General features: G+C 37.7%; 1 protein-coding gene across 1 annotated transcript; it reads left to right on the top strand.

The window, feature by feature from the left end:
* The first annotated feature begins 17,102 nt into the window (after nt 1-17,102).
* On the top strand, nt 17,103-20,737 carry LOC145779801 (choline/ethanolamine transporter flvcr2a-like). Its single transcript, XM_082591446.1, has 2 exons — nt 17,103-17,823; nt 19,019-20,737. The coding sequence occupies exons 1-2, from the start codon at nt 17,248-17,250 to the stop codon at nt 19,862-19,864; spliced, it is 1,422 nt and encodes a 473-aa protein (XP_082447572.1). The 5' UTR covers nt 17,103-17,247; the 3' UTR covers nt 19,865-20,737.

The raw sequence follows: 20,737 nt of genomic DNA, 5'->3' as shown, positions 1-20,737 counted from the left end.
ATTTTAAATTGAACTTCTAATTTTTATTTTATTTTTTATTGCAGATGCAGGCTAATCAAAATTAAACTATTTCTGATAAGTGATAAGGATACAACCAGAGCCACTATGGTTCTGATACAACAATGTTTAAAAAACATTTTTCCTTGTTTATTTATGTTAGGTGCATATATCTTTAGCCTAAACAAAAAATAAAATTAAAAATATGTTGAACCAATTGACGTAATACTAAGTTTTATACATTCTTAGCGCAGTAGTAGCAGATTAAGGGAGGTAGGCCCGGTAGGGCCTACTTTCCCACGTGACCCCTTCCAAATCGGAGTAAAAACATGCAATTTCTTTTCAATTTTACAAATTTTTTTCGCTTATTTAGCGACCTATAGGAGAACGTTCAAATATTACGTAACGCCTTCGAGGGGAGGGGGGTTTATGCAAAGCGTTACGTTAGCGTCACATCGGGGGGGAGGGGGTTCAAGCAAAACGTTACGTAACGCTTTCGAGTACGGAATGGTAGTTTTTTGTGCTGAACTCGTAGTGAAAAAGCGTTACATGGGGGAGGGGGGGATTGAAAAAAGCGTTACGTTGGCGTTACATGGGGGAGGGGGGGGTCAAAAATTCGGAAAAAAAGCGTTACGTAATATTTGAACGTTCCCTAGGCTAAACGAAAGCCTGTCTTCATCCATTTTGGAAAAATCAAATGCGAACGGGATTTGATCACTTTCACTCATGCTTGCGCCAGTAGCGGTTAGCTCCAATTACTTCTTTTGTTCTACGCTGGGCACGCGCATTGAAAAGGAACAAACTGCTAACCATCACGCAATCACTGAGTGCCCCTGCAAACCACGAAATTGAAAACATGTTTTAGTCCGGATCATGATTTCAAAAATAGTGAAAAACGTTTCCTGACCTAGCCCTCTACCACTTGCTCTGTGTAACGTGTTACGGACAATCGTTCCCCAAATCAAACGTCACATAAAACCGTTAAAGTCTACTTAACCTGGCGTCTAACCAGGGGCGTATCCTCAATGGAAGCAAGGGAAGCATTGCTTCTCCTGTCAAAATTGAAAAAAAAGAAGCTGATATTTTTCAGTAAAACGATTTCGTAATTTCTTTACCTAAATGCGATTTAGAACGGTTTTTAACTCATGCCCCCCGTATGATTTTGAATTCGGTTTTAATTTTAAAAAAGTTGGAAGCCAACGGAAGCGAAGATTCGTATTGCATCCGTTGCTCTCGTTTTTGCAATAAGAAGAAACAACTTTGAAAGAAAGGAAAAAAGCAGCGCAAAGTTTTCGCAATTTACGTTTCTTTTAACTAATCGCTGGAAGCGATTTAAAAATTGCTTCCAATCTCGAAGTTGCCAGATTAGCCAAATTCCGCGAATTAGTTTTTTTTAAAATAACTTTTCAAAATGCATAATAATCAATATTTCTCTAATATTGTAACCTTACCAGATGAAACCATATTCAACATTGTTCAATACATGTTCTATACTTGTTTAATACTCGTAATGTGGCGGATCAAAACTCATCCGCTACTTTTATAGGCTAACTTGCTATTTTTCGGGCTACTTTCAGAATTATTTTTGCTACAATTTATTAAAATTCCCTACAAGTTATAAAATATATATGTATATTTTATTATTTTTGATAGAAACAGGCAAATATATCCATTTGGTCTTTTTTGTCTAATATTTTCCTTGTTTTGGCCTTTTCTTTGTATTATTTTGGCTTTAAGACTTTTTCATAGTCTGGCAACTCTGCTCTGTTGGATGCTGTGCCAGTGAGCTGTGTAATGAGAAAATCTAGGGCACTGTTATGGTTATAATATCGGCCTTGTAAGCAAAAGTTTGAGCCAAATGTTGGCTTTACACTGTTATCCTGGCTGGATAGACTTTGGAATAAGACAGGATATGTGAGGTCTAAGCTAGACTTGACTATGTAGCTGAGTTTTTGGTGTTCTCTAATTATAGTTGCATTTTTGCCCTTTGCCCGTTCGTGTGTAAGAGCTACCTTTAATAAGTTAATAGCTGTTTATCTGCTAATAAATTTCATACAAAAGTTACCCTAAAAGTGTTTCCAGAAAGCAGTATAATTCATTATTTGAGTGTAATTTTGCAAAATTTTCCGGGGGAGCATGCCCCCGGACCCCCTAGAAACACGTGCCTTCGGCACGCTCTATTCCCCCACGAGTTTTATTGCTTCCCTTGCTCATCCAACCAGGATACGCCACTGCGTCTAACGTTATGGAATATTGCTAAAAAAAATGAGCAGAGATTGCATCATCTCTTCGTAACATCTGTAAAACGTTGCACAATCCTTTTGAACACCTGTGAAATTGCATAACAATGCATATGGACTATTATGTCACAGAAGCTGGTTACGTGCATTTGAAATATCGCAATCAATTCGTCGTTTTTAGAATTGTCGTTAGAAAGGTTGGTCGAATATTAAAACTGTTTTGCTTGTGCTTACCAACTAGACGAAATTTCCGTCTTTTATCCTAGTAATTTGTATTGTGGTGACAAGTTTGAGTGCGTACCGCGTTGCGCCTCCTTTTCGACAGCCTGTGGCTATTTTTTCTTGAAATACCCAATTCGTGAAAAGACGTTTTCAGAAAAGTATTTTTTCGGTGTCATCGCATACAGACGAAAGGATTCGGGAATTTTATGTTTCAATTTTCCCACGAAGATATTATGGTTTTCCGCTGTGACCAACATATCCTTTTCTCAAGCAAATAAACCATCAAACTTTGTGACGTTGTTCTGATCGATATTTTTATATTTTTGTCATAGCTTAGGCTATTTAGTTGTAATCTAACTTTCGAAATCTTGTTTAATTTGGCAATCATTATAATCATACAAGCCTTCAAGAAACACGTAGGCCTAAATAGTGATCAAACTGAAGTAGACTAACGTTTAGGCTATCATAACTTTCCAGGGCAAGCCCCTCAGACCCTTTGAAGTCGTTGTCCTTAACTCTTTGAATCTTTACGTTTATTTTGTCTATCTGCTCTTACAATTTTATTTCAAAGAAATTGTAACTTAGGAGTGCTTAATCAACGTTTTTCTAGATCCACAACTATAGAACTTAAAGTTAGATTGCCAATGCTTTATGTGGGCTAACCGTTAATATGTCGTTTGCTAAATGTAAATAAAATATTATAGCGCAATTTAGATTGGTGCTGGGCTACTTTGGAATCCAAAATGACGCACATAATTTGGTACAGTGCAAGCTGTTGACCAGTAAATACTGATATTTGTTTTGCGATTTGCTGGGTGATCTTTCCAATGCAGCTGTTTCATATCCGTATAGGCTATATTTGCCGGCCTAATTTAATTATGCCAACCATAGAGTAACATAGGCCTACGCAAAAGATATGTTCCACTAAATTTAACCAAAAGCTTTCTTTTGACTCTACGAGCCATGTAAATTATGTTTTTGTTTTTTTATAAAATATAAAACCACAAGCATTGCAAATCTTACTGAATCCTTTTCAATAAAATTCTGTGTAGCCTACCAAATAAATACATCATTTCACTAAACTGCTAATTATTTAGTTTGGCATAAACCGATAGCAAAATTATTTGCAATTGCTAAAATTATTTTACGATCTGGATGAAAGAAATGGATTTTGTAGTCTGCTATTGATTTTGGTACCATATTGTGTGCAGTGATGTACGCGCATACAAAAAATATTGACGCCGTCAGAGTAAACGCAAACGTTCGAAAAACCATACGGCGAATGCGTCAACGTAACTTGTAAAAAATGTTGGCGGCGTCAGCGTCAGCGCATACACTAGCGTAAACTCATTTTGTTTGCTAGGTGCCAAACATTCACACGGTATAAACCACTCGAAGCAAACAAGTTTTATTTTAAATTTCCACGAAGAAACACAAGCATCTGAAAGGGTTTATCTGACATTGTGCTGCGTTTTGGTTTCAATATGTCTTTGCCCATTGAAAACATTCTTTCAACTGCAGCGCTGGAAAGTATTGGCGTGTTGTAGCGAAAAAAAGACATTAAAAAGTATGCGTTGACGCTATGCGCTAAAAACCGCGAAAATTTTACGGCATAGGTGTACGAGCCAGGGGTGCAAGGGGTGCAATCGCACCCCTAATCTGTCGAGAATTTGGGCAAGATTTCATATTTGGGCAAGATTTCTTACCTATCTACCCTCCTTAGTCTTCAAAAAGAGAATTTTTGAAAGATACAAATAATGCCAACCAACAAAGCTTGAAGTTGATATCTGAATTCTACACCGTGGAACAGGATTTCCTGGAATCGGAATATCAACTTTTTCGCCAACTCACTCGAAACAGAGAAATCAAAACTGCTGTACAATGTACAAAATTCCTAATTTCAAATGGATTAGAATAAAACTATGCCTCACTTTGCACAAACTGCAAAAATTCTAGCAACAGTTCCTGCAACTTCATGTTCAGCTGAGAGTCAAACTTAGCTTTGTTGCACTTGGAAAGACCAACAAGAAATAAAGTGGATGTCAATCGCATTGTAGATATATTTGGACAACAAAGTGAGCGAAACAATTACTTTTTTTTAATTTGTGTATACCGTCCACCAGTCTACCACTGCATTTAATCTACTAGGCTACCGTACTCAGGGCCGGATGAACCATTAGGCTAACAAGGCTATAGCCTTAGGCTCTGGAAAATTTCGGCCCTCAAATTTTGTAAGGCTGATAGTGATACAGATCCAACACCAGAACAGTAAAGTTTTTGCTTAAAAATGAATGACGGAGTTGAGTCAATACTTATGAAGAGCCCATTTCCAAAACCACGTAGGCGTCACTTTTACCGAAATTGAGTTTAGAGCAGAGCTTTTCAACCTGGGGGTCGCGAGCCGTTTTTCAGAGGTTCGCGAGGCGCTTGAAATTCTAATGTAGTGTTTTCAATTCTTTTTTGCAAGAAAAGATTAAAAACCGTGTTTTTTTCGCAATCGCCCATTCCTCTACTTGAGATTATGATATCGTTTAAGCTTTCAGACGTTGCAAAGGCTTTAACTATAGGAAAGCATTCGACATTTTTCACCAAGTTCTTGTACGGTACGTTGTTTTGTCAGACTAAAGTTAACCAGTATCAATAACGCTATGGTAAAAAAAGCAAAAATGATGTAGAATCCTATGCAAAATATAGATTTCTCACTATCGTTTTCAATGGCATTGAAAAAAAATTGTGTCGGCTATTTTGTTTAAAAGTTCTTTCAGCAACAGGTGCAAGCATTGACAAACTTAATAGTTAAAAATATGCAGCACCAACCATCTCACTGAAATTGATTTAAATAAATCCATAAAAGATTGCAATAAATTCAACCGGTGAAAGTGCGAAAACGTAGATAATCCCATTATTTTTTCTCCTATTAGGCTATTTAGCTAAGCTTGATACAAAATGGAAATAACAATCGCAGAAAATGTAATAAAAGCCGTGATAATATCGCAAAAAAACGTATTTCGTTTCGGAAGTTTACGTTGGAACAGCAAAACTAAATATAACTGGATGTTGGCATGAATCAAATTTGGTTAAATTTTACATTAAATATGCTTTTGTTAAATACTTTAAAGGGGGGGGGGGGGGCGCGAGACTACATTGATTGTTTTGAGGGGTCGCGGTGGAAAAAAGCTTGAAAACCCCTGGTTAGAGTGTCATTAGGTAACGTATTACCATGTGTACCTACTATCCATTTCTTTCTTTCCAAAATCTTTTTCATCTACTTCAAATTAGACAATAAAAATTGCGTTTGTTTCGAAAACCAATTATGCGCCATCATTAGCCATTTTTATGTTTATGTTATTTTGCAGTAAATAATTTCAATTTTTCATGTATGTATTTTTATTACTTTTTGTAGCTTGGTTTGCAAAATTAGGCCCTTCTCTAGTAAACAGCCTTTGGCCTACAGTACCCTTAATCCGGCTCTGACCGTACTCAATACTTTTTAGCTTAGTTTTGCGGTTTTAGAGCCATGTACCGGTAGTATTGCATTCTACTGGTTCGTTAGTGTAGGCCTAGTGTCAATTACACCCTTCAATTGTCTTTTGATGAATTTTTTGTTTTGTAAATTAGCATAATGGTAAGTTATAGCCTACTTAATCATACCAGTGGCTTTGTGGAAGTCTTGTCAATTGATGCCTTACACTGCTTTATTGCTTTTTCTTACGTGTGTACTTTTGTTTAGGCGCAGTTGAATATATTTGGGCAAGAATTCTTTCGCACCCCCAAAAAATATGCTTCCCGTACACCTATGCTTTACGGCGTAGCCTCAAGCGACAACTATCCAAAAATATGTGGCCGCAAGCGTTAGCGTAAACAAAAGTCTACGCCTCAAGTCTACGGCTTAGAATTTGCAGCGTATATGTACATCTCTGATTGTGTGTAAACATCTTTAAACGTGCTTTACCGTCTTTGCACGAAGGTTTTACTTTTCCGTTCTTGCATTATCAAAACTTCCTGTCTTTCATTTCATCTTTTTCTACCAACAACAGCTCGTCTGAATAATATCACCTACGTCCTACACAATCCTTAATTTTGATATTTTCATCACTTGTAATGTATCAGGTTTATACTTTACATTGATTATAACCAAACGTTATTTTCTATTTTGTAAAAACTTATAACATGTACAGTAGGCTAGTATATGAACATTATAGTGTCAACCAAGGCAACATAAAAAAAATCAATCCAAGCAACAGTGAATTCATTTCTGAACACATGCAGGCAACATACGTTTTTACCCGAAAAAGTATTAGATTGATGCCTTCACCTTTCTAATTCAATACTCTTACGTTTCAGAGGAATTTGCATCTAGCCTACTGTATGACCAGGCACAAGCGGTCACTTAACACGGAAATAATTTTGTAAAGAGGATATTATAATGTTTTGTGATTCAGATAGCTTTCTTAAATTTCATCCAATCTTTTAAATTTGTAGACGTATTCATCAGAGGGAATTGCATGAAGTAAGTCAAGGAGTAGGCTTCTGCTTTCCAGAAGGAGATTAGAAAATGTTTCAGTGTCATAAGAAAACCATTTTCAAATAAGGTTAGCTTTGCGTTCCACTTGTGAATTCTGAGTTTTTGGCGATAGGGGTAAACAGAGCACCTTTTACTCAAGCTCCTTCGACAAACATTTCGACAAAGCGTACTTCGACAAAAATTTTCCGGGATAAGTTGAGCAATGACCTGAGGTAAGTTGGCCAATACCTGTTGTGCAGTCCGTCTAGTTTTAATTAATATAAGTTGCGCACAGGTAAGTAAGGCTGTGCATTACGGAGCCATTTGAGGTTGGATTGTTTAGCTCGCTCATTGAAGAAACGTTAAAATAAAAAAAAAACTATATAAATATGACCAGCTTTGTTGCCTATAGAAGCATGCATTCTAGGCTATACTTCAGACATTACATTTTGCTCCGGGTATAGAAAAAAATTGTAGCCTAAAACAAATGATGTTGATTTAACACAAGCACATTTATGCCATATTTCATGGATCAAGGGCGCATGAAAACATTTTTTGGTTTATTCATCTCCTCCACCAATAATAATACATGGAGGAGGTGAGATTTTCAACGCGTTCTCTTGTCTAATGCAGTATTCATCAACATACCTTTTTATCCTATCTCATCGTTGACATTACAGGGACCTTTTTTAGATTTATTTTCACCAAAACTATCATACTGGTTATTCGATTTCGGAAGCTGGTTATTCGATTTCGGAAGCTGATTAGTAAAAAATGGTGAAGCCAATTCTTCGTCAACCATGCATAACTTAAAACCTATTGTGCAACATGTAATAAAAGTAATGAGTGTTGACTAGATATGTCAATGTTTGGTTATAAAACGTAAAACTACAACACATAGCTAGCATACGAACCTCCGTTGACAGCAGGAAAACAATTTGCCTGATTTTAAAGTTTAGTTAAAACAGATTAGCCTAATTGAGCCTTTAAGTTAAGGACAGGGATGTGTTTTTGTGATTACCATGCTTTCGTTTTTACTGCGACGTTAACTAAACTTTGCGTAGGCGATTTTGATCAGAAGAACTGTTATTGGTAAAGAAACTTTTAAATAAAAGATCGGAAATTTTGATAGGTCCAAGTAGAAAACGGAAAATTGAATGCATCGGGAAAGGCGGCAAAACCGTTAGTCTATTCTTATAAGGCAAGCAACACCTTTGAAAATTGTTGAAAAGAGCTTTTACCTTTTATTGGAAAGTTGTGGTGAGACCCCCAACATTACCCTTTAAGCTACCTTATTCAACACATAGCAGCGCACTAGCACACCGACACAACCAACGAAGCCCGTAGGACCGGTTTTATTGAAAGCAAGCATTGTCACGCTTTCCTGTTGCCAGCAATGGAAGCAGGCCAGTCATTTTTAATTTTGACAATGTGATTTTAAAAGTTGAAAAACATGGGTATTTTAAAATGGTTTGCTAATTGATAAATGTTTTAGTTTCTGACAAAAAATTGTTCAAGATCATTTAATCAGCGGTTAGGTTATTCGTAGCCTATAGGACGCATACCCTTTGTAAAAAGAGTTTAGGTTATGAGAACATTAGTTTCTAGCTATAGTTTCTAGATTGCCGTTAAATAGAAGAACTGAATCTCGGCATTATGGCACTGTTTTACCATGTTGTTGCATTTCAAGCTTCTTTTCGGGTTTTTAATTCCGCTTCTCGTTGGTTTATTACGTTTTGTGGTTGAGATTTGCATTTAGTTCTAGGCATACTAGACTCGATGTAACAAACTTCAAACTTCAAATTGTGAAGGTTGGCCGAGAAAGACAAAGTGGTATCTAATGTTTAGAAAATACAGTAAGTGGGCACTTGATTTTTTAGTTAAAGTGATAAAAAAAGTAAAACTTTGCCAGCTGCATTTCTTCTTATTAGTACAAATGTAAAACAGGATGAATCACGTTTTAATAACGAAGCATTTCTTTGAGTTTGCAAAAATGTTAAACAGATAACAGCGAAGAAACAAAACCTGTCTTCACAAAAAAGTTGTTTCTTTTTAATTTTTGTCGATTTTGTCATATTTTGCCTCGAATAATTTGCATTAGGCTTATGTTCGTATTTTTAATGAGAAGCAGGTAATAGGAAGGGTCGATAGAAAGCACCTAAATAAAAGTGTTTTTTCTTCGTCGTTTTAATCCCGTCAGTATTTGTAACAATGTAGAAATAGCACGTTTTGCATACGCTGAGCTCAAAGGAAATCACAAGTAGCACTCACGCATCCAGAAAAAACCGTTCACTTTATTGTTAGCTGGCAGATGCGTGTGGAGATAATATAAACAATAAACATAACAGCTTTTTGTTTGCTTATGTAGCATAAGTTAAACCTTATGGATGCAAAGTATCCATTCCTCACAGCAAATAGCCGATGACCTGCTTTACCGGGAGGTTGCTTTTTAAAAATTATAGAAAGCCTATATTACAGCAGCCTACTTTCACGTATTTCGGGTCTTTGTAATTCAATAAAAAAGACGTGGGAAGTGTGGAACAGGAAAGCATGATATACTGTTACCGTCTTACAGAGGTGGGCAGTAGCGCGCTACCTTTGTAGCGCCGCTACTAGCGGCGCTATTTTTTTGGTAAAAGTAGCGGTAGCGGCGCTACTTTTTAGTTGGAGTAGCGGCTGCAGTAGCGACGCTATTTTTTTTCCAAAGTAGCGGTAGCGGGAGAGGCGCTACTTTTTTTCAGTCGCACTCCCGCTACCGCTACTTTTTAATTTAAAGTGAAAAAAATGCTTGTTTTTTTGGTCAATACTGGCATTTTTCTGGTCAATACTGGCAAAGTTTCGATGTTTTGGGAATCTCGTTTTCTGGTGTGGAGCTGCGATCCGGCGATCAAGGTATGAAATCGATAGCCTAATGTTCATTGTAATTTTAATAATAGCGGAAGTAAAGTTGTATATGGTTTATAGAATATAGACTACATTCAGTGAGCATTGCCTCATCAGTCATCACCTATGCTAAGATGTCCAAAAATAGGGTTTTATCATATTGTTTAAAGTAAAACTGTTGACAAATGATTAGCTAAGATATTTGTTGCTGATAAAATTTTCTTACACGATGGTTTTTGTTAAAAGAAATCATAACAAGGCAATTTTGATGCCAATTCGGTTGTCATCAGCCAGATTCAGCCATTCAATTTTCATCAGCCCTGCTTACAACTTAAAAGTTACAACATAGTTTATCTTATTTCTAAAGAGCTGATTTATTTCTAGCTGACGTCAACTTTTTCGGCGAATATCTCCGTGTGATGAAGCTTATCTGTCAGGCTTTAGACATTCTCCAGGGCGAGTGTAAGGCGTATTACGGAGTCTTGCTTCCAACAATTACAATTTGCGCAAAGAAGTTGACCGAGATCAGTGATCTTGTGACCTGTGAGGAGTTGAGAGTGAAAGTCCTTGAAGGGGTGAAGAAACGATTCAACAAGTGCTTCAACGACATGAAATGCGTTAGCCTATAGCATCGTGTCTTCATCTCTCCTTCAAGACGTCGTGGCTACAATTTCTGCACTACGTTTCCACGGATGATGCTGACGCACTGCAAGAAAAAGTCAAGACAGATGTAATTCGACTGTTGCGGGAGATATCAAGCCAGGTTGATACCGAGAAGAGTGACACCAACACCAGTCACGACTCCGAGGATGAACTTTTTGGTGTGTTGGCGCCATCCCGTGAAACGTCGGTGCAAAAGGAAACAGCAATTGTGGACGCCTTTTTTCGGACAGGAGCAAGTCCTTGAGCTTTTCGAATACCGAGTTAAAACATCTGTTCATTACATACAACACCCCCATTCCTTTCAGTGCTGCGGTAGAGAGGCTTTTCTCTGTTGGAAAAGATGTGCTTAAGCCAAAGCGGGCAGGACTTAATGACTCTCATTTTGAAATGGTCGTGTTTTTGAAAGATGCGTAACAAAAAATTTCCCTTAGAATGTGTTTTCTATAACGACGTTAAAATGACAGCGTAAACGAATGATAACATTCGTTTTCAAGGTCATTTTTGCGTCACTATAGGCATGGGTGCATTCCTAAAATTTTTTTTGGGGGGGCTCTAACACTTAGCTGTGTTGTTATAGACAAAGTATGTATAAGTAATCGGTGTAGGTTAGCCAACAATGTTTACCTTTTTTAAAAGGAAACACTGTTCAGTATGTTTTTACTTCTGAACATCATGTCGAAAAACAACCCATGCTAAAACATAGCTTGAAGTACAGAAAAATGTAGAAGCAACAAAACGTGAAAGCGTGGTTGAATCCGATATAAAATTATAAGTTTGAAATTTGGCTTGGTTGCTACACTGCAATCTCCTTTGCTTTTTTTTTACTGCGTAGGCCTACACTTGAAACTCGATTTGCATGAGCTAATTCCAATCTCTTAACTCAATTGTAAACTTATTTGTATGAGCCAATCCTAAGCACACTTGCAAAAACATTGCCTGCAATAGGAATTAAAAGTAAGGAAATGCAATTCTTGAAATGAGCGCTTGTGGTTGCAGATTTGCTATATAAGAACCAATAAGCTACCAATCTGACAGTTACACTAAAATCTCATTTAGTTATTAACGAACAGTTTAAAAAACTCCAATTACAGCAAAAGCATATTCCAAGTTGGTGCAAACGAGATTACACAAAACAAACAGCCTGTCTGCCAGGTCTTTGGTTTTATGGGCTAAGTTTAAAGCACCACGACAGTCCTTGATTTTAGCCAGCAAACAGTTTTTGCGGAGATCTGAGTCCATTCAATGTGGGCAGCTTAGAATGCTTAACTTGAACATCCACAGCCGACCGATGAGTCTGCAACCACTTCTGAGTTGCCGCAGTGCCATTCCATAAATGAGGAGGTGGTCCATTGATGCTGATGAACAACAATGCTGAAACAAGTGATATGGTCAGCCGTGATCGTAGCTGTGTGATGACCAAGTTCATTTGTGAAAATCCACGTTCGGCTTCAGCAGAACTTATAGCAATCATGTTTAGTAGGCTACTACGTTCTTGAGCAATATCTGGTATATGACAAGGATTGTCAACATACAATCAAAAATTGGAAATAGGAGTGATGACATGAAATCTCTCCTCTATTTTTCGTAATCTCTGCTCCCCTTCTTGCCATGGAACTTCGACTGCAGCAGGCCATAACTCTGGTACAATAATTTCCAAGCTCTTTACAGAATTTTCATTGTTGGTGTCCACCATCCTGCTTCCAATGTTCTCAACCAAAGCTTGAATAAACTGATTACGATCAAAAGAAGGGTAGGCTAGTCTCTACGTCGAGCTTTGAACTGGTCCAATGTTGTGCCTTTAAAGGAGTAGTTTTTTGTACTTCCGGGACTCAAGTTAACAACTTCATCAAACGAATACTTTCCTTCTTGAATAGCTTTTTTTATTTGAAGTAGAGAACTAACAGTCCATTTGACATGACGATTAGCTACTACGAAGTTGATATCCCAGTCTGGAGAGTTTCTGACAAAAGTGATAATTGGCGATTGCTATCAACTTATGTTCGTGTTTTTTTGCAGTTCTGTTGTGAGAAAGCTGTTAAAGTGTTACTTGTTCAGTCGAGAAGTTGTTGTTCAGCCAGAAAAGCTGAAAAATGGAAGCTTGAACGAGCCCCCCCTGAGCCCCCCCTACATCAAGCCTTTTCGTTTTTCGGGGGGCTGAGCCCCTCCGAGCCCCCCCAGGAATGCAACCCTGACTATAGGGACTTTAAGAGTGTTTCCTAGTGTCATTTTAGACAAAAGTAGCGGAAGAAGTAGCCGTAGCGCGCGCTACTTTGGTCCGAGTAGCGGTAGCGGGTAGCGCGCTACTTTTGTAAATTGGTAGCGGGTAGCGGTAGCGCGCGCTATTTTGGTCCAAGTAGCGGTAGCGGGTAGCGCGCTACTTTAAAAGTAGCGGGTGCCCACCTCTGCCGTCTTATAGGAACTATAAGCCTACTTTATAAACTACGTTTATTGAAAGACAGACTTGCAGATTAAGCTTTCGCTTGTTTCCTTCCTTGGTTAGCCTACTATGACTCAAAGTTAAGTAGTCATGATGAGCTTTCTTTAATAACGCGCAACAATTAACAGTCGTTCATGTATTCAACATTTAAATTGAATGTCAGACTATTGATTTTCAGATGAAGACTATTGTTAGGAATCCATCACTCAATGAAATGTCTTAAAACTTTGTACATGTATAATTCTATATGCAAATGGTAGCCTAATAAATTCCTTTCTTATTTTGACACTACACTATATTACATGGTATTCACAGACGTTTGGTCTCGTTCAACTCACCCACGCCGACATCGAGTTCAACTGTTTCAGAAAATTTTGGTACGGTACCGTACTTTCGTAGACTGAAAATTTAAATTGTTAAGACAAAGGCACAAGAACAAATATTACTAGAATGTTGTGATATTGAGTCTCAAGCAAGGTCAAACTCAGGAGCGTAACTAACAGGAGGCAGGGTCGAGGTTGAATCACAAATGGGTTTTTTTTTATACAAATTAACTTATTACAAAGTAGGCCATTTAGGCTGCTACAGTATTATGACTTATTGTTGACTCTACTTGTTATTCTTGCCGTTCACGGTTATCCAAAAATAATGTAAACTAAATCTCATCATGTAAAATGTATAATTTAATTTGTCATAGATTCAACGTTGCCTAACGATGTAAAAACAGCACCTTTTGCTAGCTGGGATAGATGTTTCGTGTGAATTCATTGTTTTGGTTTTGCTCATTCTAGGTCAGTCGCGACATCCAAAATTTCAGAACGTCAGTTTAATACTTTGTTTGTAAAAAATTCCCATCACTGTTGTTGGACTTGATCGGATATAAAAACAGTCGGTAAAATACAGCACTACAGCAGCAGCGGTAAAATTCAGCATTAATAGTTGAGAACAATGAATACCTTGTTACTTTCTCGAGTATTTTCTCAAGTTCTCTTAAAACTCTTGCAGTCAACTAAATGTTGTTTTGAATCATGTCTTGTTCTTCATCCTTGATAGATGATCAGCCTATTGTACCTTCAGGTTTTTTGTCTTCAATAACTCCTATTATTTTATTCTTTTTTTTTTTTTTTTTTGACCTTAGCCTACATTTTCCTTTCTGGTTGTTTCCTTTCTGTTGACATTCCGCATAGGCCTACTTCTCTCTATGTAGCCTAGGTTAGGTCTTTCAGCCCCAACGAAGCTAAAACGCTAGGCTTCATCTTGGCAGCAAACAGGATTGCCATATTGGGGGTTTTAATGCCACCATTTAGAAATTTGGCGTTTTTTTAATAGATTCTCAAGTTAACATATGGTACAGTCGCAACACTTTAAGCTATAGTAAGTAGTAGGCAAGTCATGCTGCTGACAAAATCAGCCCAAAATGCAATATTATGAAAAACATGATCAAGATTCGGGAAAACTTGCCTTTTCAAACCTGATGTTTTATATATAGGTAGATCTACCATATATTTCATGGCCTAAAAAGAGGACACGTTTCGCCAGCAAGTAGAATTTTACGCTTGAAGAATCTTTTACATCTCTTTCGATCATTATACAATATAGGCCTACAGTGGCGTACGCAGGATTTTCTCAAGGGGGGGGCCATTGAGAGTAGCGTAGCCAGGAATTTTGAAAGGAGGGGTTTTGACGACCGGCGGGCGAAGCCCGACGGCGTTTTCGCTTAATACGACACCCAGCGGCGGGGGGTCTGGGGGACCTCCCCCAGAAAATTTTGAAAAATTACTTTGAATTTGGTGCATTCTGAGAGCATTTTCAACAAAAATGTGGGTATGAATATTCCTGTAAAATGGTGCTGTCAGGTGGCATAGCAAAAGGATAAGATCATGTTTTCTTCGGCATTTTTCGGAAATAAAGCTAAGTCTCTATGTTTTCTTGTTAATTCCTGGCTGAAATGTTGGAATGTTTGGTATTGGCAAAACTCGCTCTTTTAATGCAGTTTTGTTTAAAATTAGGCTAATTTTTTTAGACTGAAAGCATCATTCCCAAGCATAAAGAGACTGAAAGCATCATTCTCAATATCGTGACGTCACACGCGTGCCAAGTGGGGCTGTAACCAGCCCCCCCCCACCCCCCCTTGGCTACGCCACTAGCCATTGATATCCCAGATGTCTTCATGATATCCCAGTATGGTTTTAGTTTAGACTCTATCCATTTCTCTCTCACTAATCACTGTAATAGGCTTACAGAACACTATGCTACATTGGCATACCTGGGGTGGGGTAGGTGGAGTGGGCCATGCATTTCGTATTGGCTTAGTCTATAAAACAACATTGTTACAGTAATTGCTTTGACAAAGCAATGCAAAACAAATTAAATGCTTAATCTACGTCGTTAACTACTAAAACAATTTTAAGGGGGGGGGGGGGGGAGGGGCATGGCCCAATGCCCCCCTGCGTACGCCACTGTAGGCCTACGTAGCAAAAGTTACCAAAATAAAAAAACAAGAAAACAAATTGACTGAACGTTTAACTTTTTTTTTTCTTTTTTTAGTGCTTCCTTAAGACAACAAATTATTTTAGAATTAAGAGTCAGTGATATATCTCCTAATTTTTCGACAGTTTCAGTCAGACAGCAATGATTGCAAAAATCTGCAAAATGTGACAAATCAGGCACGTCCTCCAGGTAGCCAAGCCTTAACTTTTTCCAACAAGGAATGGTCAGCCGGAAATTGTTAAATTATTTGCAAGAAATACGACTAAAACAGTAAGCTGCTCAGTGCTCATAACCGTTAAGATGCTAAAAACGGCGTGAACTAAAAAGCTGTTCCTTTCCTTGCAAATCTGTAGGCCTATCCAATATCCATGCCACGATTTCTTTTGCTGTAGGTTAGGTATCATACACAATGCACTTTTAGACATTCGTTTCGATTTGTCTCAAGTAATAAACGAACCAAACTGAGTTGGTAATCAACAACGTCTGCAAGCGTTGTATCAATGTAAAACGTATGTAGGTAAAAGAATATTTGTGAAAGTGTGAGCGTGACCTTTAAAATGTCGTTTAATGTCTTACAGTGAACCAGGCAATGAACGTTCGACAACAGTTCCATAAAATGCGCCAATTTCTTGTAGAATTTATAAATCAGCATGGTAGATTGGTATGCAAAATGTTTAGAAAACAAATAGCCTGCAATCCGTCGCTGAAACGTCATCAAGCAATATAATCCCGTTGAAAATATAAGCATGAAAACCCAAATTGTCAAAAAAGAGGACATTTGAGCATTTTTGGTGTCCTCGGAGGAAAATTCATTTTTCTTGAAAAAAGAGGACAAATCCTCCTAAAAGAGGACGTATGGTAGCCCTAATATAGGGTAATACGCATTGATAAAACAGAGTTTTTTAAACTACAGTACAGTAACCTATTTACAATGCTAAAAAAAAATGCCAAAAATTTGTCAAAATAACAAAGTCAAAAAAAAAACTAAAAATTTTCAAAACCGCCTATATGGCAATCTTGTCTGTTGGCAAGATGAGGTCTAGCGTTTTAGGTTCCAGTCCAGATGCCATTGTAGCGACGTCCCGTTTCAGCCACTGTCACTCGGCCTCTTCTTGTATGTCGAATTATGTTCATGTAATTTACAAATGGCAGTCTTGTAGGCTCATTTGGCTGTTAACCAGCTGAACGTTTGCTGGTATTCAAATGTATTTATTGATTGACTTGTGCTACTCACCAAAAGTTTCAAATGTTAAAAATACGCTTGAAATATGTAAGTCAGATTTGTAGCACATGCCTTTGCACACGGCCCCTAAACGTTTTAGTCAGGATAGTAGACAAAATGCCCCAGGCTCATAAATTAAAACTTTAGAGTTTAGTTGCTTTGCAGTTTCAACAGAATTCCGTTTGAGGCATTCCACTTTTGTGCAGACATAAAAGTAGTAGGTTTCATTATGGTACGTTTCAGAGTGGTGTTTGGGAAAAATATAGTTTATCAAAATAATAATTTTCGAATAATTCCTCGCTATTTGAATGATATCTAGCAAAATTTGGCAGCAACTATACGTACCGGCATTTGATTGGGTTAACGAAATTTGCTACTTAGAGGAACAAATGCTATTGAAGATTAATTTTAACAATGTTGAAAAAATATGTCATCAGCAGATTGTAAAATGTAGAACATATAATTAATTTGTACGATAACTTGTGTATTGAGGTTGATAGTGGACGTTTGTTAAGTCCATTGTTGCTGATCAACAAATATTTAACAACTTGAAGCTTTAAACTCAACACATCTCAAACCCTTGATCAATATGACGTCTGAAGCAAAGGCCAAAGAATGTGATCGGCCAGTCACCGACGATGGATTGGAAGAAATGCCATTGAAAGCTTACCCACGCCGCTGGCTTGTTCTATTAGTTGCGTGTGTGGCAATTGCATTGCGAGGATATAATCAGTCTTGCTATGGGCCGATTAACGATGTTTACAGCAAATATTTTAGCGTTGAACCTTGGCAGGTTGATTGGCTGATTATAATTCAATCCGTTATTTTTTTGGTGTTCTCTCTTCCAATGTCACTGCTAACTACCAAACTAGGTTACAAACTTTCCGTTATCCTTGTCACTGCAACACTAACAATTGGCTTTGTTCTCACATCTGTTGGAGTTACATGGAGAGGAGGCTTTGGTACTGTTTTGATAGGTCAAGCAGTCATGGGTTTCAGTAACATCATATCTTGGTCCCTACCTCCTGCAACAGCCGCCATTTGGTTTCCTAAGCACGAAGTAGCAACAGCTGTAGCTTTTCAAGTTGTGGGACGAGGCGTTGGAGAAGCAATTGGGTCCTTTTTGCCTACAGTTATAATGACGAACACAACTTCAGTCAAAGAGGTGAGCACTACATCACTGCTTTATAGACTACACACATAACCAGGGGCAGATCCAGCAAGTAGCCGCAGTAGCGTCAAGGAGGCGACAAACAAAACACAATAATGTAAAGGTCTATCTATATCAATCCGACCTTGCAAATACACAGTGAATAAAGTCACTGATTTGTTTTAGGAGGGCGATCGCCCTCTCCCTCCTGGATCTCCCACTGTAAACAGCAGTAGCTATCTAAACTAAGCTAAATCATGTTTTGTACAGTGGCGGCTCGTCATAAGGGACTGCGGGACTGCAGCTCCCCCAACATTTTTGTGCATATGTGAATTATGTTACATATAGATAGTTTTGCCATGCTTTTTTTTAAATTTATTTCGCTTGAAGAATTTTTTTGTAATCAAAAAAAAATTTATATTACAAAATTTAATTGGTAACTCTGGGTCTGCAAATTTTGTAGGTCCGGTGTTGGTAAGCACTTTAACATTACCCACTGGTCGAAGAGGTACGCAATCATGCGTGACATGTTCATTCGCGATTCAGCTGATTTCAGTCATGTGACTCGTGACGTGATATTCTGATCAAAAATTTTGATACAAAGAAATTTAACTGAATGCTTCACCACAACCACCGTTGTCTAATGGTTAGGGCAGAGGAGTATAGTAATTTCGATTTCGTGGGTTCGATTCCCACCCTCTGCTAATACTATTTTTTCTTCTGCAACTGAACTGAGTGCAAGAAGGATCTTAATGGTAGCCACTTTAACAAGTCGAAATTGTGACTAAAACACAAATATTGATTGAACATGTCACGCATGATTGCGTACCTCTTCGACCAGTGGGTAATGTTAAAGTGCCTACCTCCGGTGTTGCTTGTTCTTTTTTTAATGACGTAGGTTTTTCAGAAAAAAGTTTTCTAGCATCACTGAACAAGCGCAGTAGGGACTGCAAACAGAACAGGGACTCAAATGATCACCCATTATATAATTAACTTGGTTTATCGATAGCAACATATCGTTAATTTATTTAGCTGATATTTTCAGAACTCAGAAAGTAATCTACCACACTAAATGTTATGATAGATACTATGCCTACTTGGTCTACAATTTGCCTCTACACTCAGCATATTTTTACATATAGCCTAGACATGTAAAACTAAGAATTATTTTTCTTGCATTTTTAACAATCTAAACTTATTCATTTGTCAGACAAGCACAAGTTTGGTGTATATGTTTTCTGGACTTTCTTCCGTGGCATTTTTGCTGGCTGTGCTATCCATCTCCGTTGTAAGAAATTGTCCACCGACGCCACCTTCCAAAGCACAAGCAAAAATTGTGCGAGCAAACAAAATCAAGGAAGAAAAAGCTGATGCAAAGTCTATTTTCAGAGAATTTGCCACTGTTGTGAAATCGTTGTTTGCAAATAAGGTATTCATAGCCGTGTGGTTTGTATTTGGCGCCATCAACCCAATACTTAGAAACAACAACGTTCTTCTTACGTCGGTTTTACATCATCGATTTTCCAATAACGATAAAATTAATAAACAATCAGGCATAGTGTTGTTGGTAGCCTGGTCAATGTACACATTGGGTGGGTTTATTGCTGGACCGCTTATCACAAAAACAAAACGTTATAAAGAAGTGGTCATGTTCAGTGTAATCTCATTACTTGTTACTTGTGTTCTCATTTTGGTAGGTATACAGGTCAAATATTTAAATATTGTGTACGCTGCGGTTATGGCACAAGGACTTTTCATCGGGATGGCAAATACTTCACTGTTTGAACTTTTAGCAGAAGTAACCTATCCTGTTCCTCCAATGTTTGTTACTATGATCACAATTGTCATATTAGGTCTTTTTCGTTTAACTTTCCCCTTACTTGGGAGACTGATGTTGAAACAAGTTGGCCCGGGGTGGTCCACTTCGTTTCCAATTGTCATGACGTTTATTTGTTCTCTCATAATTGTTGTCATAAAACCGACCTACTATCGTGAACGTGCAAACAAAGAAAAAGAATTACAACCGCTCATAGATGAAGATGAAGATAGTCTTTGATTTTTTGGAAGAATATTTATTTTAAGACAAAGAACATGGTTTAGAAAGCACTATTCTGACAGTTCCGCATGTCTGTCGAGAACAGGGCTGAAAAATTGACGGTTCCCCAATCCCATACACGCAGTTAAAGTTTTCTTTCTTAAGTGCACACTATTCCAATTTGCCTACTCGGTGCCACTGATTGAAGTATTCCTGATGGAAACGTTTGGAGTAAAAATATTGATGTCGAACTTTGCGTTCCTTCATACACTAATTATTATCATTAGAAAGCGCAACCTGTGTTGTTATTTCGTAAAGCTGGTTGTCAACATCAATCTATTTCAAGGTTCAATTGTGCATGATTTGTTCATATTTTTTACTTGAACGATGTAAAAGTAAAGAAGACTTGTTGCCCAGTCGCATCTAAAGAATGTTACAATTACGCTAATGCTTGCTTTTCTGTCACTCAAACATGACGTAGTGATGCTTTGTGAATTGTAATTGGAGAGATGGAGAGCAACTGCATCTAACCTTGAGTATAATATTGTAATCAGATAAGGTCTAATCGACGTTTTCCTTTTCATCGCCTATTTTTACACCATGATAGAAGTTTCTGCATATAGGCTATGGATGTGCACCATACAATTTGGATCGTTTATGGATCATACAGGGCTGGCGCAGCAAACGCCTAAACGAAAATATCAACAAACAAACTGCTCTGAAGTTTTTTTTTGTTAAATTCTGCCGCATCTAAAACTTATTTATGAAAAAAAAAACTTTAATTTGTGGGCCCATTCCGCGTTTCTACGACCAGCTCTGTATAATGCTAATAAAAAAAAATAATTTCTTCCCTTCTTTTTCAGTTTGTGTTTTATTGTTAATACACTTTAATTT

Source organism: Aplidium turbinatum, chromosome 11, assembly GCF_918807975.1.
Source record: "Aplidium turbinatum chromosome 11, kaAplTurb1.1, whole genome shotgun sequence".
Classification (NCBI taxonomy): domain Eukaryota; kingdom Metazoa; phylum Chordata; class Ascidiacea; order Aplousobranchia; family Polyclinidae; genus Aplidium; species Aplidium turbinatum.
Note: the sequence above shows the minus strand (reverse complement) of the source record. Positions and strands in the feature narration are given on the sequence as shown.

Bases quoted from the DNA above. Each gene is read 5' to 3' on its own strand.
- LOC145779801 (XM_082591446.1), top strand. From the start codon at position 17,248: ATGACGTCTGAAGCAAAGGCCAAAGAATGTGATCGGCCAGTCACCGAC. The intron at 17,824-19,018 runs GTGAGCACTACA...TTCATTTGTCAG, and splicing joins ACACAACTTCAGTCAAAGAG to ACAAGCACAAGTTTGGTGTA.